The sequence below is a fragment of the Hippocampus guttulatus genome, chromosome 4, assembly GCF_054856545.1.
Source record: "Hippocampus guttulatus isolate MCC_2025c chromosome 4, RoL_Hgut_1.0, whole genome shotgun sequence".
Taxonomy (NCBI): domain Eukaryota; kingdom Metazoa; phylum Chordata; class Actinopteri; order Syngnathiformes; family Syngnathidae; genus Hippocampus; species Hippocampus guttulatus.
The window spans coordinates 18,038,975-18,062,356 of NC_141264.1; the positions used below are offsets into that span (position 1 = coordinate 18,038,975).

Genomic DNA, 23,382 nt, shown 5'->3' on the forward strand with positions numbered 1-23,382 from the left:
CAAAGGAGCAAATTAGGGATTCACATTTGAATGTTCTTGTTTTGTAACTTTATAACGATGCGTCACTTTGACCTTTTTCAACCTCATTCCTACATTGAGTTTGCCAGACTTCCTTCTTCCTTCTCTAAAGTTGGCACAGAAACAATCAGCTACTTTGATGTGTGGGGTTTTGTTTTTTTTTGTTTTTTTGTGGACTTGCACAATGCTAGAATTAAAAAAAACGCATTATTGTCTTAGTTTATTTCAACAAAAATGCAAAAAACACAGTGTGGCTCAGGGGCAGGCACTGTAAAAAATATATTTGTTTTTACTGATATATTTTACTTTTTTTTTTTTGTCATAACAAAATTTGTGCTCAACTGTATATTAAAAACAGTATTTCCTCTCCACACAACCGTCAAACCATGAAAAGCTGTGACTACCGGTAACTGAACGTTAATTTCTTGTTCTTCTTCTGTGGTGTCTATCGGTTGTTGGCAAATCAACTTAACTTCAAAATAACCGATGGACGTTTTAAAGTTTGCTGAAACTGGTGGCGGAGGTTTAAAGCGCTTGTATTTTAAATGTTACTGGGTATCACAACACACAAAATTGTTCAAGCGACAGCTTCATATCTTGGAAAAACGTTTCAGTCAAGGCACACGTATCCCAAAGCCCCACCAAGTTTAATTGTTATTTTCTAGAGATTCTGTCCTGTTCAGAGCTGACTTTGGCCGTTTCCCCAAATCTAATGTGGCCCTTGAGCACAAAAGTGTGCCCACCCCTCATGTAGCTCCCTCCCATGAAGCATAAGTGACACACACTTTCATCTATTTGAAATGATCCTAACGTGACAGAAGGCTTTTCATCAAAAATTGAATTAGGAGGGAAGAAAAAAAAAGTGAGGTTTAGGGTGCACGCCTTATGTTTGATGTTGCCTTCCTGTCACCAGTGTGACTAATAAGGGGATTCTGCACATACCTGCTAGTGTATAAATGGCCATTTGATACACACACACCTGCTGGCGCTGGCCATGAGCCTCAGTCAGCACAGCAGTAAGATACTGTTCAGTACCGGCGGCCCGATTTTAACTGACACCAGATCAAGATGGACACTTTCCACAGGGTGAGTTGGTTGAAATTCATCGTTTTGTGCGAGGTCTCTTCTTTTCAAAGTCTCGTCCTTTTAGATGACCATCATCCTGGTCGTGTCCCTCCCAAAGCAGGCGATGTCATTTGACAGCACCTCAGGTGAGGACCTCAGCTTGTTACTTATGGAAAGCCGTTTGAACGTCTATTCGATATCACTGATATCCATCTAAAGTCCATGTAATAGTACGCACTTGGATAGTAAGACAAATTAGCGCACTGGTAGAACGACTGTCTTCCTCAATTTCTTCTACTATTCGAAGAAGACGAAGAAAAACCTTTAATTGTCTCACAATGGAGAAATTTGCAAGATGTCGGCCAGTAATGGGTTCTGGCATGCGCATAATGTGCGGCTGCACGGTAGGCAAACGATATGCACCCTCCCCCCCCCAAAAAAAGTTAATGCCACTTGAAATGTTTTTGTGTGCCATTTGGAAGCTGGACAGCAACACTAGAAAGCATTTAAAATTTGAATCGTGAACATAAAAGAAAGTCAAGCCGAAGGATTTTCTCCCCCGTTTCCTATGCAAGAATTTTGTTTTCTTAATTCTGTTTTCTTACTTTTTAATTATTCCGTACTGTTGCTGTATTTTCATCCAGGTAAGTCAATTCAGCATCCTGGTAGTGCGGCTGTCTCATTTACTAGTAAGGTTTTTTTCCACTACAAATGCGGAGTGGGAGTCTGGAGTAGAAAAAACATTTCTCGTAACACTGTTACTACTTAGTTGCACAGATATTTTATTTTCCACCACTACCCAGTCAGCAGAGGCATCTGGCCCGGATTCGGCATGAAGCTGGCACAGCTGGCCTTGAGTCGGCACTGGCATAATGCATGTGGGCCGAACACGGCCCAGGAGTGGCAAAGGAGGCACTGGCTTGACTCTGGCAAACCAGATGAGGGCCAGTTGTGGAGTGAAGTATTTGGGCCAGAAATCAATTTACAACTCCGGCCCTTATATGGCCAGACAGTATTGAGCCACCCTTAAATGCAGTTTCAAAAAAAGACCATGTATAAGTAAGGCGTTTTTAGCCGCAAAAACCGACCATGTATAGTAAGGCGTTTTTAGACGAAAAAAGCGACCATGTGTAGTAAGGCGTTTTTAGCCGCAAAAACCGACCATGTATAGTAAGGCGTTTTTAGACGAAAAAAACGACCATGTACAGTAAGGCGTTTTTAGCCGAAAAAAACGACCATGGATAGTAAGGCGTTTTTAGCCGAAAAAAACGACCATGTGTAGTAAGGCGTTTTTAGCCGCAAAAACCGACTGTGTATAGTAAGGCGTTTTTAGACGAAAAAAACCGACCATGTATAGTAAGGCATTTTTAGCCGAAAAAAACCACCATGTACAGTAAGGCGTTTTTAGCCGAAAAAAACCGACCATGGATAGTAAGGCGTTTTTAGCCGAAAAAAACGACCATGTGTAGTAAGGCGTTTTTAGCCGCAAAAACCGACCGTGTATAGTAAGGCGTTTTTAGACGAAAAAAACCGACCATGTATAGTAAGGCATTTTTAGCCGAAAAAAACCACCATGTACAGTAAGGCGTTTTTAGCCGAAAAAAACGACCATATGTAGTAAGGCGTTTTAGCCGCAAAAACCGACCATGTATAGAAAGGCGTTTTTAGACGAAAAAAACCGACCATGTATAGTAAGGCGTTTTTAGACGAAAAAAACGACCATGTACAGTAAGGCGTTTTTAGCCGAAAAAAACGACCATGTATAGTAAGGCATTTTTAGCCGAAAAAAACGACCACGTACTGTAAGGCGTTTTTAGCCGAAAAAAACGACCATGTATAGTAAGGCATTTTTAGACGAAAAAAACGACCATGTATAAAAAGGCATTTTTAGCCGAAAAAAACCACCACCATTTGTCGTAAGGTGTTTTTAGCCGAAAAAAACGACCACGTATAGGAAGGCGTTTTTAGACGAAAAAAACGACCATGTATAGTAAGGCATTTTTAGCCGAAAAAAACCACCATGTACAGTAAGGCATTTTTAGCCGAAAAAAGCGACCATGAATAGTAAGGCGTTTTTCGACAAAAAAAAAAAACGACCTTTCATTTTCTGATCCTACTATACATGGTCATTTTTTTTCGGCTCAAAACGCCTTACGATACATGATGGGGGTTTTTTCAGCTAAAAACGCCTTACTATACATGGTCGTTTTTTTCGGCTAAAAACACCTCACTAAACATGGTCGTTTTTTTCGTCGAAAAACGCCTTACTATTCATGGTCGCTTTTTTTCGGCTAAAAACACCTTACTATTCATGGTCGTTATTTTCGGGTTGATACGCCTTACTATATATACATGGTCGTTTTCTTCGGCTGAAAACGCCTTACTATATACATGGTCGTTTTTTTCGGCTAAAAATGCCTTACTATATACATGGTCGTTTTTTTCGGCGAAAAATGCCTTACTATGTACATGGTTGTTTTTTTTCGGCTAAAAACACCTTACTATACATAGTCGTTTTTTTTTTGTTAAAACGCCTCACTGTTCATGGTCATTTTTTTCAGCTAAAAACGCCTTACTATACATGGTCGGGTTTTTTTCGGCTAAAAACACCTTACGACATATGGTGGTGGTTTTTTTCGGCTAAAAATGCCTTTTTATACATGGTCGTTTTTTTCCTCGAAAAACGCCTTATTATACATTTTCTTTTTTTTTCGTCTAAAAACGGCTTACTATACGTGGTCCTTTTTTTTCGGCTAATAACGCCTTACTATACATGGTCGTTTTTTTGTTTTTTTTTAAACGACTTACTATTCATGGTTGTTTTTTTCAGCTAAAAACGCCTTACTATACATGGTGGGTTTTTTTGGCTAAAAATGCCTTACTATACATGGTCGTTTTTTTTCCGTCTAAAAACGCCTTACTATACATGGTCGTTTTTTTCGTCTAAAAATGCCTTACTATACATGGTCATTTTTTTCGGCTAAAAACGCCTTACTATACATGGTCGTTTTTTTCGTCTAAAAACGCCTTACTGTACATGGTCGTTTTTTTCGGCGAAAAACGCCTTAATATACATGGTCGGTATTTTTCGATTAAAAACGTCTTACTATACATGGTCGTTTTTTTGTTGTTTTTTTGCTTAAAATGCCTTACGATACATGGTCGTTTTTTGGGGGGCTAAAAACGCCTTTTACTACACATGGTCGTCTTTTTTTTAGTTAAAACTCCTTACTGTTCATGGTCGTTTTTTTCGGCTAAAAATGCCTTACTATATACATGGTCGTTTTTTTCGGCGAAAAACGCCTTACTATGTACATGGTTGTTTTTTTTCGGCTAAAAACACCTTACTATACATAGTCGTTTTTTTTTTTTGTTAAAACGCCTCACTGTTCATGGTCGCTTTTTTCGGCTAAAAACGCCTTACTATACAGTACATGGTCGTTTTTTTTTCGGCCAAAAACGCCTTACTATACATGGTCGTTTTTTTTCGTCGAAAAATGCCTTACTATACATGGTTGGGGTTTTTTTTCAGCTAAAAACGCCTTACTGTACATGGTTGTTTTTTCGGCTAAAAACACCTTACTGTTCATGGTCGTTTTTTTCGGCGAAAAACGCCTTACTATTCATGGTCGCTTTTTTCGGCTAAAAACGTCTTACGATACAGTACATGGTCTTTTTTTTTTCGGCGAAAAACACCTTACTATTCATGGTCGGGTTTTTTTCGGCTAAAAACGCCATACGACACATGGTCGGGTTTTTTTCGGCTAAAAACGCCTTACTACACACATTTGTTTTTTTCCGGCTAAAAACACCTTATTGTACATGGTCGTTGTTTTCGGCTAAAAACACCTTACTATGCATGGTCTTTTTTTTTCCGGCTAAAAACACCTTACTATACATGGTCGTTTTTTTTGGGCTGAAAACGCCTCACGACACATGGTCGTTTTTTTCGGCTAAAAACGCCTTACTATACATGGTCGGTTTTTTTCGGCTAAAAACACCTTACTATACATGGTCGTTTTTTTCGGCTAAAAACGCCTTACTATGCATGGTCTTTTTTTTCCGGCTAAAAACACCTTACTATACATGGTCGGTTTTTTTTGGGCTAAAAACGCCTCGCGACACATGGTCGTTTTTTTTGGCTAAAAATGCCTTTCTATACATGGTCGTTTTTTTCCTCGAAAAACGCCTTATTATACAAGGTCTTTTTTTTTGTCTAAAAACGCATTACTATACAGGGTCGTTTTTTTTGGCTAAAAACACCTTACATGGTCGTTTTTTTCGTCTTAAAACGGCTTACTATACATGGTCCTTTTTTTCGGCTAAAAACGCCTTACTATACATGGTCGGTTTTTTTCGGCTAAAACCGCCTTACTATTCATGGTCGTTTTTTTCGGCTAAAAACGCCTTACTATATATACATGGTCGTTTTTTTTCGGCCAAAAACGCCTTGTTATACATGGTCTTTTTTTTCGTCAAAAAACGCATTACTATACAGGGTCATTTTTTTCGGCTAAAAGCGCCTTACTATACATGGTAGTTTTTTTCGGCTAAAAACACCTTACTATACGTGGTCCTTTTTTTCCGCTCAAAACGCCTTACTACAAGATGGTCGTTTTTTTCAGCTAAAAACGCCTTCCTATACATAGTCGTTTTTTTTTTTGTTAAAACGGCTTACTATTCATGGTCGTTTTTTCGTCTAAAAACACCTTACTATTCATGGTCATTTTTTTTCGTCGAAAAAAACCTTACTTCACATGGTCGTTTTTTTTCGGCTCAAAACGCCTTACTATAGATGGTCTTTTTTTTCGTCAAAAAACGCCTTACTACAAGATGGTCGTTTTTTTCAGCTAAAAACGCCTTCCTATACATAGTCGTTTTTTTTTTTGTTAAAACGGCTTACTATTCATGGTCGTTTTTTCGTCTAAAAACACCTTACTATTCATGGTCGTTTTTTTCGTCTAAAAACGCCTTCCTATACGTGGTCGTTTTTTTCGGCTAAAAACGCCTTCCTATACGTGGTCGTTTTTTTCGGCTAAAAACACCTTACTATACGTGGTCCTTTTTTTTCGGCTCAAAACGCCTTACTATAGATGGTCGTTTTTTTCAGCTAAAAATGCCTTACTATACATAGTCGTTTTTTTCAGCTAAATACACCTTACTATTCATGGTCTTTTTTTTCATCGAAAAACACCTTACTATACATGGTCGTTTTTTTTCGTCTAAAAACGCCTTACTATACATGGTCGTTTTTTTCGGCTTAAAAACGGCTCATCGTTCACTTCAAAGATGTGATGGTGACAGGAAGGAGAGCATGAGAAGACAAGAGGACATGGAGAGCGCAACAATTTGATGGACAGAAAATTACCGTTCAAGAGTAAGCTGCATCCCAATTTGGACTTTGTGTTCACTGTTAAATAAAGAAAAGTGCATTTTTCCAGTGTATGTGGAGTTATATGTGAGGTTCACAAATTATGACAATAAACATATTTTTCTAACAGTCGTTTTTGAGACTTTTTTTTTTAATGTGGGTCAAATATGGCTCATGAAAGATGTGGCTTAGTTGAGGGTGAATTCAGGCTGATATCAGGAACCTGTTCTGGCCCGGCGTCGGGCCAGAGTAGTGCCAGATATGGTTTTACAATGCGGCTCAGATCTGGGCCGAATGCGGCCCACATCATGGATGCCAGACGTGGGCCAGTGCAGGACCGTCATTCATTGAGGTATGTGGGCCGAGTGTACTGCCGTGACTGCCCCAGAGCTGGGCCAGACCAATTTTGCTGACTGGGTAGTGTCTAGTCAAGTGGAAGGCAGTTGTTCGTACGCAATTAAACCTTACCAGTAAACTACTGTGCTCTACTAGCAACTATACGAGGCCCAACTAGTCATGTTTTTAATGGTTTCTTAAACAGTGAATGTGGGCTCTGTGTTTGTGGAGGAGGCTCTTCGAAGGGCCACCGAGCTTACCCACGGCGCCTACGTTCGCACAAGTGAAAGGTCCGCAACGTCTTTCAACATGTTAACATCTCGCAAACGAAAGAAAGGCATTCTAAGTGGTTTCAACATTTTTAGGGTTAAGAAGTCTCTTTCCGAAGGTGCCCTAAGACCGACTGATCTGCTGGCTCACTTCAAGCAGACCCAAAGCACAAGCAGGACTCACGTTCGGGCCGCCGAGCTGCTGGACAACACGGTGGAGCTGATTCGAGAAATGGTCGACACACACAATTTGACGCAAAGCAGCCGTCACGGTATGGGACGTTTCATTAGGTACACCTGCCTGCTCATGGACGTGTTTATTATTGTGGTTGGACTGTGCGGTGGTGTACCTCAGGGCCGTTTCTAATATTTATAGATATATATTTTTTGAACACATGAATGGTCAAAAGAAACGATTCTTAACTTCATTTGGTACATAGCTGTGAAAATGAAATTCGATTTCAATTTTTATAGACAAAATTGGGATACAGTGTGCTTATTGGCGTGTCCTGCGTGATAGTGCTTTCGTCATCAATATCGTTATCTATGCCATACTCACATGACTCTTTTGAATAGGGAAGCAATTTGATTTGATATCTATAGAACTACAAAATATGGGTGAAATTATGCTGACATTGAAATTTGGGGTCCACCAGCTCAATCAATTAATTTGTTTTGCTGTTTTCGGCCACATATTAGCTATTGCGTTTTCTTTGTTGTGAAGAATGAAAAAAAAATGATGATAAAATGATAATAATAAAAACTATGAGAAGTGATGGAAAAAATGTTAACATTGCCAACAACACCAAAAAAAAAAAAAAAGCACAAAAAGAAGAATAAAAATAAGTGTTGAAAAATAAGTGACTCTGCTTGTCACCCAAGAGCTGCTGAGTGAAGCAGATGTCGAGAATCTACTGCAAGCCACCGGCTGTTTGGCTCAACTGCGCACACCGAGCTGTCCTACAGGCTGCGTGGCAGAACGCTACAGATCCATTACAGGCCACTGCAACAACAGGTCAGCTTTTCATCTTTTTTTTTTTCCATTGCTCTTGCTATGAATCACACTCAACTCATTATAATCGCTTGAAAAACACACATCGCTGAAGCAGTTTTGTATAGGAATGAAAGTCAATTATAATACAATTTAACATGTGCATGAAAAACGATCAAATAAAAAAAAGGTTACAAATCGGCATAAGACAATAACGCAAAGGCAGAGATGTATGCTGTGTTAACACAAACGACAACAAAAACTGAGCTCTAGCAAGCAGACACATGTTGATCAATAGAACTGACTGAATTCTCATCTCTGGTCACTCCAAGTTTGCCTTGTCACTTGTTGCCGGGCAGATTTCATAAGGCTGAAATGTAACGGCCTCATAGAGAAATCTGTCTTATTTTGTTGCTCTTCTTCTTGCTCAGAGATCATCCCAGGTGGGGCTCTGCAAACATTCCCTATTCTCGCTGGTTGCCTCCAGAGTATGAAGACACATGGGGGAAACCCAGAGGCTGGGATCCACATCACACCTACCACAACTTCAGCCTGCCACCTGTAAAACCCGTGGAGCAACCCACCACCACTGTCTCCTCTGTCCTATTGACAGCAAGTTTGCTTGCCTCTCTCACCTCTCACCTTGGTGGTCTGCGCAGGTCCGACTCGTGTCTCAGGAGGTTCTCTTTACTCACAATGACAACATCTCCCTGGACTCCACTCTGTCCCACCTGCTGGTCGAATGGGGCCAGTGGATTGACCACGACGTGGTCCTGACCCCTCAGAGCCCCAGCACGGTGGCTTTCCGGAACGGGGCGGACTGTACCCTGACCTGCAGCCAGGATTCGCCATGCTTCCCCATAGAGGTGGTTCACCTTAACCCTTTCAGGGAGAGCGGTTACGACAGTGGACAGCTTATCATGTTATCAGGTTACAGGGTGCATGAAAGAGTTAAGCTTAGGCTACATTTTTTTTCTCTTTTGGTCAAGAATTGAGGATTCCTCTGTCGCGACCTCTGTCGCTTTTTTTTTTTTTCAGATTCCACCATCTGATCCTCGATATGGCATCCAGAGTTGCATGCCTTTCTTCCGCTCTGCTCCGAGCTGTGTGGATGGAGTCGGGCCTCCTCTGCACCGTGAGCAGCTCAACGCCATCACCTCTTTTGTGGACGCCAGTATGGTGTACGGTAGCTCCGATAGCCAGGCTCTGGAGCTACGTGACCATTCCTCACCTCTCGGCTCGATGGCTTGCAACTCGCAGCACTCGGACGGGGAGCTGGTCTACCTGCCCTTCTTGCCTCGCCAGCAAGCTCACTTGGATCCCTGCGGCCCGAGAGAGGGCTCGACACCACAGAGCAACGCCACATCCTGCTTTCAAGCGGGTGAGCGTCATCCAATCCAGTCCACTGGAGGGTGTACTAAGCTTCGCGCCAAAAGTCAGCTTGGGTTGGCTATAGATCACCTGCAACCACAGTGGGCATCACCCACTATGTCTCTCTTTTTATGTCATGTGAAATTGTCATTAGATGCAGTTGAAAAAAAGTACCAAGGAGCAGGCTGTACAGATAATCTACTTTCAATCTGTTTTGTATGATACAGCTTAAAATACGCACTGATGCAGAAAGTATTGAGTACTTCAAAGTGTCAAGTGGTGTGCAATATTGATCAAATTTTAATACAAGCAGGGGCTTGAAGCTGCATTAATCAATACAGTAAGACTGTCTCACGGGGATCTGCAAAATTGGTTTGCAAAGTGCCACTCACAATGGAATTTTGAGTTCAGGGAATTGATGGCAAGAGAGAAGAAGGTGTCTTCCAAGGTGCCCGTTCCTCACCACATCCACAAAAAAAAAGTATTCAGAAAAACAAATACTCAAGTGCAAATACCGGAGAAATCTGTCATGCATTGTTACTTCCTACCACTGGAACTCATGAATTATGTTTGACAGGTGATTCAAGAGCCAATGAGCATCTCGGCATGGTGGTCCTGCACACACTCTTCCTGCGAGAACACAACCGTCTGGTCAAAGAGCTACATGACCTCAACCCGCACTGGAGTCCCGACACCCTCTACCAGGAGGCCCGGAAGGTCGTCGGCGCTATCCACCAGGTACAACACTTCTCCACATGTCTCCTCCAAAAGGATCGGCAAATTCAAATTGTCTGACCTATTAGATGCCTGTTGTTCAGTACACAAATAGTGTCTTTCTTTTTTTAGGAGATTCCAAATGCTTGTATTGACTGTGTCCAATGTTTGTGCATTATTTTGAGACCTTGAACTTTTTTTAATTTGCGTCGTCTCCTGAAACTCCTAAATCTCTGGACTACTTTCTCCTTCAGAACTCCATTGCCCTTTTTTTTTTTGTCACTGCTGTCCAGCTGTAGTTTGCCGTTACGCTTACCGATTCTGACTACACTGCCCCCTATAGGTCTAAAAACAGCACAACACCTCAGTAAGTTCTAATATATAGATATATTTTTTGCCATGTCTTGAGTCTCATTGTTTTCTAGATCCTAACGTGGGAGCACTACTTACCGCGAGTCCTCGGTGAGAAGGCCATGTCCAGGCAGATGCCTCCCTACAAATCTTACGACCCTGACGTGGATCCCAGTGTCGCCAACATCTTCGCCACCGCCGCTTTTCGTTTTGCTCACGTCACCGTGCAGCCGACCGTGACCAGGCTCGGGCCTGGATACGCCGCAAACTCCCAGCATCCTTCGCTGCCCCTGCATCGTTCTTTGTTCGCCTCGTGGAGAGTTGTCCAGGAGGGTAAGTTGAGGAAGTGAAGTGTGGCGGGCGTCCTTGATATATCTCCTTAACTGGTGTCCCATCAGGCGGTATCGACCCAGTGCTGCGTGGCCTCTTGGTGTCTCCTGCCAAGCTCCAAACTCCCGGTCAGATGATGGTGGAGGAGCTGACAGAGCGTCTTTTTCAGGCGCACGGTGGAATGCCTCTGGACCTCGGGGCCCTCAACCTTCAGAGGGGCCGGGACCACGGCCTGCCAGGTAGCGGCGTTGAAACCCAAAAGCACCTCACGCACAAGCTTTTGCTGACCTTCCTCAACCTTATCCCCAACCAGGATACAGCGCATGGCGAAGGTTCTGCGGTCTTTCGGTTCCCAACACGACATCAAAGCTGGCAGACATTTTGGGTAATGCAAATCTAGCGCACAAATTCCAGCAACTATACGGCACGCCGCACAACATCGACGTGTGGGTGGGGGCCATCTCTGAACCACCTCTAGCCGGAGGCAGAGTAGGACCCCTGTTATCCTGCCTGCTGGCTAGACAGTTCAGAGCCCTGAGAGACGGTGACAGGTACACTAAGTCTTTGCTCGGATCTCTGTCAAATACTGTTTTCGGGCACAAACTTCCTATGTGAAGGTTTTGGTGGGAGAGAAAGGGAGTGTTCACCAGCGCGCAGAGGACACACCTCCATACCATCTCTCTGTCCCGAATCATTTGTGACAACAGTCACATCGCCCACGTGCCGGAAGACCCTTTCTCACACACAGAGAAACCTGACGCCATGCTGCCTTGCTCCAGCCCACTCATCCCCGTCCTCGACCTCAGCCCCTGGAAAGAACCGCGCTCAGGTTAGAAATGTGTCCAAAGAGGTTAAGGTTGTCTATCATGTTGTGACAACTGTGTGGTAACTTCTCCCCAAGATCCAAATTGCGGGCCCATACCCCAAATTCAGTCTGGCTACTCCCAGCTCTGCGACTCGGCGGTCATGTATGAGTGTCAACCTGGTTTTGAGCTTCAAGGTTCTTCATCTATCAGCTGTGACGCACAAAGTCAGCAGTGGAGCTCCCCGCCTCCAACATGCCGTGGTAGACAAATCTTACTTTTAATCAAGAGAAAGTTGTCAAATATTACTTTCGGCCTCAAATGTCCTAACGACACGAATCAAACGCAAATTGTCCATGTCATGTTTCATTTTAGACATGAATGAATGTGAAGAACATATTTCCGTTTGCCCCCAAAATATGGAGTGTCTCAACCTGCCGGGTTCCTTTTCTTGCTCAGGTTGGTTCATTCGGGAATTTTTCAAAGGAAAGCCATACAATGAATATAATGTACCCCAAACCTACTGCAATGTGTACACGATGTGTTGTTAAGCGTTTTCTTTCTCTTGTGACTGTTACTCTTTGTGCGTGTGTCGATGCAGAGGTCTCCTCGCCATCCGCCGCCTTGGTCGTGACGGCAGCCGTTGTTGTGCTCGGGGGTGTTGCCGGAATGCTGATGATCCTTTGCTATTATCGAAGGCAAGTCACCACAGCTGCTAAGCATGCTAAGATGTCACTTTTCATTCATTTGTTTCATTCTTAGGAAATGTTCAATGTGTGATTAAAAAAAAAAGTAAGCTATTTTAAGATCTTGATGTCTTTGTTTCAGGTGTTTGCCAAACAAAGAAGAGTCAGTCTGTGCTGGAAGTTGTCAAAGACAAAGTTAAGCAACCACTTCAATTAAAAAAAACAACAACTGCAAATTGACATAAGCTTTCATTGTGATGGAAATGTGCAGACTAATGATGAATCATGGACAAGTATAAAAGAGTGAGCCTGTGTTTTGTCCTTGTGCCATTATGTCACCAAGCGCTGCCAATGTACTCAATTATTAACAAATGATTTATGAAGGTCTCCCGCAAACCGTATTGTGAGGCCATCTCGGCAAAGCAGCAAGCTTACAAAAAGGTATTTCAAGCCGGAAACCACGGGCTTAGAGGAATTTCTGCTCCGAAAGAAAGATTTTCTCCCCATAAAGCCCCCGCCGTGAGTGGGACGTGGCCTCGATGTTTATTCAGTGCTCTCGTGTTGAATTCCCGCTTACAAACCTGTAGAGCAACTACGGGTGTGTCCCAACTGTGGTTTTTATGTCGCTGTAAACCCGTCATTCATGGCGGTGACCACAATCCAGACTCCATTCCCGAACTTTCAACTACCGGTACAGATAATCTCGGTGTTACCATCTGAAGAAACGCATTTTAGGGAAATGACAAATGGGACGAGTGTGGCATTGTCAGACTTTAATGGAGTGTTGGCAGGTATCACTACACTGACATTGAAGACGTCAAATCTAAGCCTTTTAGAGGCCTAGAAGTGGTGATTGCACTTATCGCACCTACGTGTTTCTTCATTCTCACCTTCATAATACCGTTGGACTGTTAAAAAAAAATACAATAAAATAACTACAATAATACATATATACTATGAGGTAAAACAGCCAATGCAAATTACATACCATGGCTTATGGATGACATTTATACATTGTTGTGAATAGCTCATGCAGTATATGACGTTGATTTTGGACGTGCAAAACTTCACTAAGGTTTTTAGAGCTGAGCTCTGCAGGGCAACACACATTTTGGAACTCGGTTATGGCTGAACTGTTGTTGTGATTGGACCTAAAAGGCAATGAATGCTGTTTGTAAAACTGATACCTAAATGTATGTATGCTAATTTTGTTTTGTAATAACATTCTGCTCTATGTTTTACTCCTCTAAGTCTTCAAGCGCAAATGCCTGAACTAAAATTGTATGGACTAAGAATATTGTGGGGACTTCATCAGCAAGATTAAAAACTAGGCATGGAAATATCACGAGTATTGTATTTTTCGGACCATAAGGCGCACTTAAAATCCTTTTCATTTTCTCAAAAATCGCCAGTGCGCCTTACAATGTAATGTTTGGACGGATGTCAGCTTTTCAGTTCATCTTTCATGCAAATTTCCTCCCATTGCGTTCACAATGTCATTCCCATCCAGATCTAATCGCGAGTTGGCATCTACAGTACATGACTTTGACATACTGGAACTAGGACTACTTCCTGCTTCTGTGTCTAAGAATCGGGTCAAAGGTCATCCTAATGTCGCGGTCAACTGCGCGTTTCTGGCTGCGCATTTCCAATGTCACCATCTGAGATGTGGGACCGAGAGGTAAACCGTAAAGTTAAATTCCTTCCTGCTCACTTTCACATTTATGATTGCGTTCTCACTCTCACCAACATCGAATCGCTCGCAGACGTTTGTTTTCGTCATACCGGAACGAGAACTACTTTCTGCCTTTGTGTCTTAGAATTATGGGAAATGTAGTGCTACTACGCCGCGAGGCCTAATGTAAGCTGATCTTTTGAGATGGGCCAGTCAGCTTCCAGTAACTGCCAGGACTGAATTTTAAAAAAAAGGTTGATAATGGTCAGTGCATTGATTTGTTTACAGCTGTTGAACTGTCAACCAAGATATCATTCAACATGAGATAAATAAATAACACAATGCGATGTTGAACTTTTTTTTTTTTTTTTTGGTCTGTCGGAGGATCGCACCTCTGCTCGAAGCAACCCCCATGTAGTTGCATGACAAACAAAAGCGAGCGAGACACGCGGCGCTACCCAGTGTCTCATGTCTGATCTTAGCCTAGCATAACAGCGCTAAATCGATCAACTAAACATACGGAACAATTACAATAAACTAACATACAAAGCGTCACAAAAATAATGCGCCTTATGAGCCGTAAAATACGGTATCTTAAAATCGACTTTGCCTTTCATTGTCTTGTTGTGGTAGTACAACTGTTTTCTTGGTTGACCTCTTATAAGTTACCGCTTTGTAAGCCTGACGTGTCCTGGTCCTCACGTGTCACGCTGGTCGGCCAGGTCTTCTAACTCTCCTCTGTGAGGTAAAAACCCAGCTTGGCCACACTCATTTCCTTTCGGAGACGCATCACCTCCCAGAACATCTGCTCCGCTGGACACGGGGCAAAACGTCAACAATCTCATATTACGTTTGGCCAAAGACAAGAATGCATAAAAACGTCACTTGTGAATGAACTTACCACGATGCCTGACCAGACCTTGCTGGATGTAGCGGATATACGTAAAAAAGTTACATACGGCTGTGATCTGGGAAGGTAAAACGAGGCCATTGGAATCATCGAAACAGCAGCAGACGATGACAAAAGCACAAAGAGACACCAAAGTACACTTACCCGTGCTCGGCTGGAGGGGGAAATGTAGTAGTAGTTCCCCTTGTCGCCGAGTTTAATGCGATGTCTGCACAGTCGCGACACGCCGCTGAGCGCACATTTTCTGCCAGGAAATTGCACCGTTTCAAAGAACTGCAGCTTCAATAACAGAAACATGCTGTCGAGTCTTTCCGGCAGACAATGAACATAGATTGTACATTTTTAGGAAAAAAAAAAAGCGCATTCTGGCTGAGAATGAAGCCAAAATAACAAAAAGTGCACAATCAGAGGTTGGGTTAGTCGAGGAAAGAGCAATGAGTTAATTGACGGGAAGAGGTCAGACGCATGCATTCGGTGCTTTTATTGGCCTTCCCATGCCGTCGGCACAGGAGTCATCTCATGCTGCAGTAAATGCGGATGAGTGAAAGAGCGACGTGCTTTCTGAGTGGACTTACGTCTCCACTGCTGCCCTAAAGTAACTGGAAACATAAGATGTGGAAGTGAGATAGTGATTGGAAAAGTGCCCACTGATTGAATTCCCTCGTCAGACTTTTTTAAGAATTTGAATTTCGACAAGTGGAACCCGTGAAGTCAAATGCTAAAAGATGCATAGTTGGAATTATTGCAATCTACCGTATTGGATGGTACATTTCCTCAACGGTTAAGAAACATGAAGAGATGAAACTTCGGTCCCAACATATATTTGGAGATGACAAAGGTTACCCAATGAACTAGTTCATGCATTCGTGGAATAAAATGAGGTCACGATTCGCTCTAGTTATGACTTTATCACTGTGTTAATGATAAACTCCAATGGTGTGCCGTGGTCCAACTTCAACGCAAACGCCCCACATGAGCAAGTCTTTTGAGTTTACTTGTCATGTTTTTCATTATGCGGCTGTTGCAAGGGTTGTTTTTTTTTTTCCCACAATCCCATACTGAGCCCCTCTCTATTGGAGCGTCCTTCCTCCCTTATGTTTTCTTTTTTTATCCACCTAAAATAAAAAGGGGGGGCAATAAAACCGCAACTCACGAGACATCTCTTTTCTGTCTCCTGTGGGCGTTGTCTTTTTTTGTTATGTCTCTTGGACAGGGCGGTTAAGTGAATTCTGCCGCTTGTGTGCAGTGACAATAAGCTTAAAATGGTTTCAAAGTCAAAACAAATTAGCCCAGCATCCCACAATGCCTTTGTCCTCAGAGCTTCCACTTTAGATTTTGTATCGGCTGGCCCAAGTTGAGCAGCGACTGGTGAAAGGGAAGACGGTGTGGCTGTCGTGACGCACGCAAAGCAACTCACTTCGGTCCTCCGCATTCCATGGCTGAGGCTTTAACCATTGGTAACGCTGACATAGCCACGGGCTCGATAGTCAAAGAGTTGTTTTCCACGGCGCTCTGCACCAGCTGGGCCAGCTGTGGGCACAAAAGCAGCCGCACTAATTAGACCTCCGCAATCAAAAAAAAAAGAAAAAGAAGTATTATACAGCCGATTGATTCGGACCTCGGATCGTGTAAACGAGAGGCAGGGGGCGATGTCTTCTCTGTAGATGCGATTCATGAGGGCGGATGAGCGATCGAGACTCGGATGCTCCTTCCACATGAGGAACTCTGCGTAAAGAACTGAGTCCATCTGCGGAGAGAAGACAGACCCTCACTTCATCTTGTCAGCAAAGACACGGTGAAAGGGCGTTGGCGTCAGTCTGGAAGTCAACGTAACCAAGAGGCCGAGCTTGACGGAGGGGAGCCAGTTACCTGTTCACCGTCAGGCCCAAGCCCCTTTCCCTGCTTCGGCCATAATACTGAAAGACTGGCCAGAAAGCAGACAGTGAATTAGAGGAGAGCAGCAACAGCAGACTGAGAGAAAAAGAAAAGTGACAAGAAAGAAAACAAGCTCAAGAGAAGAAAAACGAAGACTTGAGGGGAAAAAAGATCTCAAAACATTCTTTACCTCTCTGTCCTCTTTGATGACCGGCTGAACAGGAAGTGACGGAGATTCTGGTTTCCCAGGAGGGGACAGTGAACCACTGCTCAGGCTCTTGTTGCGAGTGTGCCCGCCGACTGGGAGCTTCAGCTGGGGATGCAGCTGCCGGTTCGGAGCGGACGGCGTCGAGGTTAACACCAGGGATTTGAGCGCCGTCACCTCCGCTTGAAGGACGTCAATCTGGCAGGCGGACACCAAAGGCAGATGTGAAAATGGGCTTTTCCAAGGCGTTCTGAATGAAGGTATCAGGTATCAAGTAGAACTTTATTGTCAAATGTGCTGTACATACAGCACAGATGAAATTTCTTCCCTCTCACAACATACAACAAGAGGAGCCGCTGCGGGTGCTCGCGCCGCCATCAAAAGAAAAGTTAACATAAAATGACAAAATAATACGAGACAACACATTCGACCCAGACAATCTCAACCACTTTCCTGTATACACTTTGTTGTTTGAAGCAGTTATAGATGAAAGAGGAGCGACTCAAAGTGTCCTTTTCACCAGTGGATCAAAGCTTTCATGCTGCAATGTGCACGCGTCTGCTACAAGCTAAGCTTGAAAGCAACAAGAAGTTGTAGCATCCATTAACGAAAAAGAGGTTGGCTCTCTTCTGTCCCAAGTAAATCCGCTTCAATTCCAAGCCGCGACTCCCAGTTCCACATCCGCATCGGCGCTCTGCGCTGACGCTCCTTTCTTCTCGTCGTCGGCTCAAGCCATGCATCCATCCAGCCGCAGACTGTCCAACAGCGCCGACCTTAGTTCATTCAACCATGCGGCCCGCACCGTTCTGTAATCCGCCCCACTGAGCATTCATATATGATCACAAGTCCTGGTTGCACTAATGTCGCTGTTTTTATGATTCACCCTGAATAAAAATATGAGCAAAATAAACTATCAACAGGGCGGCGCGTTGGGCGACTGGGTTGCACATCCGCCTGATACTGGGTGCGAATCCGGGTTCTGGCCTTCCTGTGTGGAGTTTGCAGCCAGCGTGGGTTTTCTCTGGGTGCGTGCCCTGCGATTGGCTGTCAACCAGTTCATATTGAACCCCACCTACTGCCCGAAGATAGCTGGTATAGGGTCCAGCACACTGGCGACCCACGTGAGGAGAAGCGGTTCAGAAAATGGATGGATGGATAAACTACAACTTATTCACTGCCAGCCATTTTCAAAGCAGAGTTCCTGATGTTTTAGCACATTTTGTCTCTCTTTGAAGACTCACCTGCAGTAGGATATAGGTTGGTTTCACCAAAAACAAAATGTTCTCGGCAAAAAAAGTTATTCTGTAATTTGCTTCAATGCTAATATTTTTTTTGCGTTTGTGACACAGATAAAAAAAAACCCTCTAAACCTATTCCCAAAAAAAAAGATGTATAAAGCACAAAAATGACTACGAAAGGGATATACAATTACTGTATACGGATACACAACTAAAAAACATCGCACTGTGATTAACGCCGACCTACCGTTTTGCTCAAGTTGAACATCGGTGGCCTTTTTTTACAAGGCCTTCGTCATTCACTCCATGAACGGCCATCTTTTCTCATGATCGCCACACAAAATGAAAAAAAATCTAAAGTGTCTCTTGATCATAAAGGCTTGCCCACCCCTCATTTAGACTGTCGTTGCGCTTCCCAGACGACTGTAAGTTGAGTTCGAGTACATCACACACCTTCCCCTGAGCCTCCTTTAGTTGTTTCTCCGCTCCCGCTTGTTTGACGTTGGCCTCGCGCACCATCCTGTGAGCTTCCTGTTGTCAATATGGAAACAATTCTGCTGTTTCACACATACAATTATTTTTTTGCGTACAATTAATTTGAAGGAGCGGAACTTTGAGATGCTGACCTCGAAGAGACTGGCAGTGAGCTCCTCCAGTTCTTGTTCCAGCTGATTCCTGACCTGCGACAGACGCTCGCATTCCTTGTCTTTTAGTTTTAGTTCCTGAAAAGGATGAGGAGAAAGGAGTTCACTTGTGGCACTTCTCCTTTTTCACTGCACTGAGAGTGTTTGTGCGTGTGTGTTAAAAGTAATGTCAGCACCTTTTTTGCAGCGTCTAACTGTTCACTGAGGATCTCTGAGCCCTTTTCACGAATTTCTTTCTCTCGTATTTGCAACGAGGAGCTGCGCAGGCGGGAATGGACGCCCTGGTCTATTTCCATTGTGGGCCCAGCCTGGCCTATTCCCTCCAATCTGGGCTCTGGCTCGGGATCCAGGTCTACCAACCTATACGGGATCATAAACATAACCGATCGTGTTCATTTTCTACCAACTCAGATTCCCCGTCACTACAGTTTCCCATTGTATTTGTACACAAGCAAACATTCAAATGAGGGCTGAAGTGTTAATTTTGGAGATAAATTCAAATTCTTTGAAGTGTAAAAAAAATACTCAGTTAACTCAGTTTTATTTACTTCCACCACAACTACCGTTCTGTGAATTGTTTCAACAAGCCACAACAGTAAGTAGTCTGCTTTGTCTAGGAATATGCCACGAGGACAGCTGGGGGTTTTTTCTTTGTTGGCCTCTCTGGTACTTTCTCACTTTTTCATTTAAAAAGAAAAAAGTCAGCTCCAAAACGAAGCAAAAAGAAAAAGTCACATGCGGTGCTGCTGTTAATTTTGTTCCACATTTGAACACCATTGTTTCAATTATGCCATGTCATCAGATTTATTTTTGTCCATTTTCACATTGTTCTGAATGTGAGGTAACAACACTGTTGGCTTGAGGCCCTGGATTGTGACATACTCAACTCCATCTCATTCAGTTCCATCTCCATCTTCATCGTCAGCTGACATCCACTTTGTGCAGCACCATTGTTAAATGTGGCCAACTGAACCAAGCTCATATCTTATTATGGCATGTACAAGTTGTACAAAACAGCTGAATCACGTCAACCTCCAAGACAAATAAATCCATCGCCTGGAACTCATCAGACCATGTGACCTTTTCCTATTATAACAGAATCCAATCTTTATGCTCCAGAGAAAATTGGAGCCATTCGTCTCACTGATAAGTCATTTTCTTCTGGCTAGGGAACTGTTGTTCTCTCAGTTCATTGCCGTGGCCAAATGCTTCTGTGTTGAAACTGTTGTTCAATCTAAAAGAGGATTGTTCAGCATGGACAAGTACTTTGTTACTGTACTGATTTTTCTGGTCTCCATACGTTGAGTACCGGTATTTATTTTTCTGACGACTTTTCACTTTTATTCTTGAAAACATCTGTACTTCCTACTCCTTATACTTACGTATTGGATATACTTATTTATTTTCACCAAAAGTGGCATAAATTGGTCAAGCCACAGATATTTTTTTAGATGTTGTGATATTACTCTGACAAGCGATGATGGCTTATATTTTCCATCGCTTCCTTCTGTAATTTCATGAATTTAACAAATGACGAATGCCACTTAACTGCAACATATTTATTCCTTCCTTTTTATTTTAACATCTTATGGAGTGTTTGTTCATTCTCGATTTTCTCAATTGTTTTTTATCTATGTATGCTTGAGTGCCAAAACAAACCACACATCATCTGACCACCATTATTTTTTCTCAGCCCGTATTGTCTTTGCATTAAAACGATGGCCAGAAATGTGTGCTTTTTCACTAGTTTTAAAGATTCGCAAACATATCTCAGAACAAAAATATCATTTGACTGGAATCGTCTTTACAAGATCTATGCTGCTCTAATGTAAATGTTTGAAATTTTACGCACATACCGATAGGGAAATTCATTAAGGTTGTACTAAAGTCGATTTCAGAGACTATTTTACTTTTAATTAGTCACCAGAAGTTGAATGAATACTTGTACAAGAACAACAGTTTGAGTGGTGTCAGCGTAAAGTGAACTCACGTGACTTCAAACATCTGGTTGTGATAAACAGTTAAAACAACGTAACTTCAACTTTAGTAGCATGGCATGGTTATAAACGCGAACAACTATAATGAAAGGAGCAGAAACAACAAATCAATTTCTGACTATTTAAATATTCCCAACATGATGACGTTGAAGCGATCGCCAGTCTCGCGTTTACGAGCAGTCAAACTTTTAGCTAGCTAGACGACTTACAATTTTGGTGTTTTCACCTCCAAGAAAAAGTGACACGTTTACCCCGTCAGCGTCCAAAAGAGAAAAGAGAAAACCCAGCCGCCAATTCAGTTTGTCCGCCGCCTGCGTCCTCCGGCTCGCTGCGTTGTTAAAAGTGTCGAAATTTGACGAACTCCGGCAGTTTAAAATCAGTGCCGAACACACAACGTTAAGGAATGCGGACGCCGACGTCATCAAGCAAGCGGGGGTGCAGCAGGCAACACACAACACTGACCACGTTTGGAGATATAGGGGCGATTATTTTGCACTTTTCCCAGTGGTGACCCCCCCTTTGAGTTTATTCGTGAGTTGTGAAGCGAGCGTCGGACACGCGATCTGTGTCCACTTTCTGCTTGGCTTCCAAGTCACGTGACAGCGCACCCACTCTCGTCGCTGACGTTCTGGTATGTGTCCACGTGACCGAAACGTCTCATTGGCTACCGGAGCAAATTATTTCTTTGAATTCCTCCCTCCTTTTTTTCCACTCTATCTATTATAATATTAAATTGTTACAAGACCAAGCTCATAAAAGCTTGCGTGTTCTTAATGAAAGTTGTATTAAATCGGATTGGGATACAGTACAGTCACTGGCAACAACGGCAGAAGATTACAGCATCTTCTGATCATCCATTCAAATTGCTCTTAGGCCTGCTCACGTTCGATGATATGATGTGAGGTATTTACTGCAATAACTCATGTCTAACACAGAATCTTAATTGTCAAAGTTAGACACGAGTTTCTGTGTTCTCTCTCTGTATTCAAAAGCAATTTCGTGGAGGATTCCAATTCCCACTTACACTGGTCAACAGCAAATTTTATTCAGAAATGGCAATCAGCCTGAAGTTGGTAAATTGCTTCAATTTTATAATTTTTAACTTATTAGATTCAGTGCAATGTAACAGAATATTGATTAGGAGTATGAGAGTGTAGTGATAAATGCGCTAGAGTGTGTGCCTCCGTAACGCCTGACCCCTCTGTATGTTGTCACCATATGTACAGTACACATTAAGCGTAAGTGCAGTTGGATATTTGAGTAGGTCTCTATGTTGACTTTTTTCTTTCTTTTTGTTTTTGGGATACAGTCTACTCTACATGATTGATCTATTATTTATTAACATTAAACAAGTTGAAACACACAAAGAACAAAGACGAGGTCTAGAAGTTTTTTTTTTACTTCTTATCTTACTTCCTTTGAACACATAAACTGTGCAAAATTCCTTTTTTTTCCTTCTTTTTAATTTTTTTTTGTACTTCCCTTTTACTTCCTACCAAATTTCTGTTGCCTGTTTATATGTTCAAGAAACAAACGTGCTGTCAAAAGAGTATGGGTAGTTGTAATCTCATTGTCCATGTGAATGACATACATCCACTAGGATCGCTACCAGATAGCAGAAAACAACTTGTTCAGCATGATGATGATCAAGATTAGGGGTGGCGTACCTTCCTACCACGCAGCCCTTCTCCTCAGCCTCGGATGGCGTCCCAAAGAACACCGCAGAGGAATACACCGCTATTCCCGACCTGCCTGACTTCAGGACTTCGTAGGCCCGACCGGAAGAGGTCATGGGTGGCGGAGAGGATGAAATCCGAACACTGTGAATTCCCTCGAAAGCATCCATGTTACTTTGTCAATTTGGTTCACTTGTCTTTACACTTGTAGAAGCCGTATGAGCAATCCCGAGCTGGTGAGGGTGGCCCTTGGAAAAGAAAGGAAGGAAGGAAGTGCACAATACTTCATACAAAAATGCTATCCGCTACATAATTGTATATATACTGTATATAAATGACCTTTAAATGTTTTCAAAAGTGCAACCACACCTCAAGGCGGCACACAATAATAGTGTTCAAAGTGTTCAACGCTGGAGCAAAGGGATTTTTTCTCCGCTAACTGAGGTCACTGCGGTATGAAATGTTAAGAGAACGTCATCAAAGTAAGTCGCACTCACCAAAGTAGACGGAACAAAGTGTCCAGTTGTTTGAAGTGTCATTCAAAATGTGATAGATCAGTGTGACCAAGGAGTTTAGACGATTGAACTCTGTCCGCACTTCGCCCTTGCTGCGGCTTTTCTGGTTAGACAGCAAGGGTTAATAATCGCTAACACCGAACACCTCCTGGCTCACAACTACTCCCGACTGTGCACATTTCTTCCGTCAGAGGTCTCAACACGCTCCCGCTTTTTCATGATAATAATGAAACCATTTCCATGGAAACATGAACTTATAAAAGACGGATTTTCATTTGGAGAGCAACCAAGCTTTCTAAATAGCTTTCATAAATTGATACATGTATCGAAGCGACCAGTTGT

The 23,382-nt window shown here is 42.8% G+C and overlaps 2 protein-coding genes across 5 annotated transcripts; one reads left to right on the forward strand and one right to left on the reverse strand.

Moving 5' to 3' along the window:
- Positions 1 to 1,086: 1,086 nt before the first annotated feature.
- Positions 1,087 to 12,381, forward strand: epx (eosinophil peroxidase). The gene is made up of 15 exons (XM_086108506.1): positions 1,087 to 1,104; positions 1,169 to 1,229; positions 6,996 to 7,340; positions 7,942 to 8,074; positions 8,482 to 8,611; positions 8,710 to 8,916; positions 9,089 to 9,431; positions 9,999 to 10,159; positions 10,561 to 10,819; positions 10,885 to 11,055; positions 11,130 to 11,367; positions 11,434 to 11,645; positions 11,718 to 11,882; positions 11,995 to 12,078; positions 12,221 to 12,381. Exons 1-15 carry the CDS (start codon positions 1,087 to 1,089, stop codon positions 12,379 to 12,381), a joined length of 2,688 nt encoding a protein of 895 aa, XP_085964632.1.
- A 682-nt stretch (positions 12,382 to 13,063) lies between these two features.
- Positions 13,064 to 23,355, reverse strand: rab3il1 (RAB3A interacting protein (rabin3)-like 1). Of its 4 annotated transcripts, XM_086109076.1 has the most exons (12): positions 23,023 to 23,353; positions 22,517 to 22,773; positions 19,029 to 19,212; positions 18,835 to 18,930; positions 18,662 to 18,739; positions 16,956 to 17,168; positions 16,509 to 16,637; positions 16,308 to 16,420; positions 15,466 to 15,489; positions 15,035 to 15,134; positions 14,882 to 14,948; positions 13,064 to 14,793 (listed from the first exon to the last, which is right to left on the reverse strand). In XM_086109076.1, the coding sequence occupies exons 2-12, from the start codon at positions 22,693 to 22,695 to the stop codon at positions 14,708 to 14,710; spliced, it is 1,269 nt and encodes a 422-aa protein (XP_085965202.1). In that variant the 5' UTR covers positions 22,696 to 22,773; positions 23,023 to 23,353; the 3' UTR covers positions 13,064 to 14,707. The 4 variants fall into 4 exon arrangements, with proteins under 4 accessions (XP_085965202.1, XP_085965204.1, XP_085965203.1 ...); XM_086109078.1 differs by lacking the exon at positions 15,466 to 15,489 and having other exon boundaries at positions 15,035 to 15,169; positions 23,023 to 23,355; XM_086109077.1 differs by lacking the exon at positions 15,466 to 15,489 and having other exon boundaries at positions 23,023 to 23,350.
- Between the last annotated feature and the right edge of the window lie 27 nt (positions 23,356 to 23,382).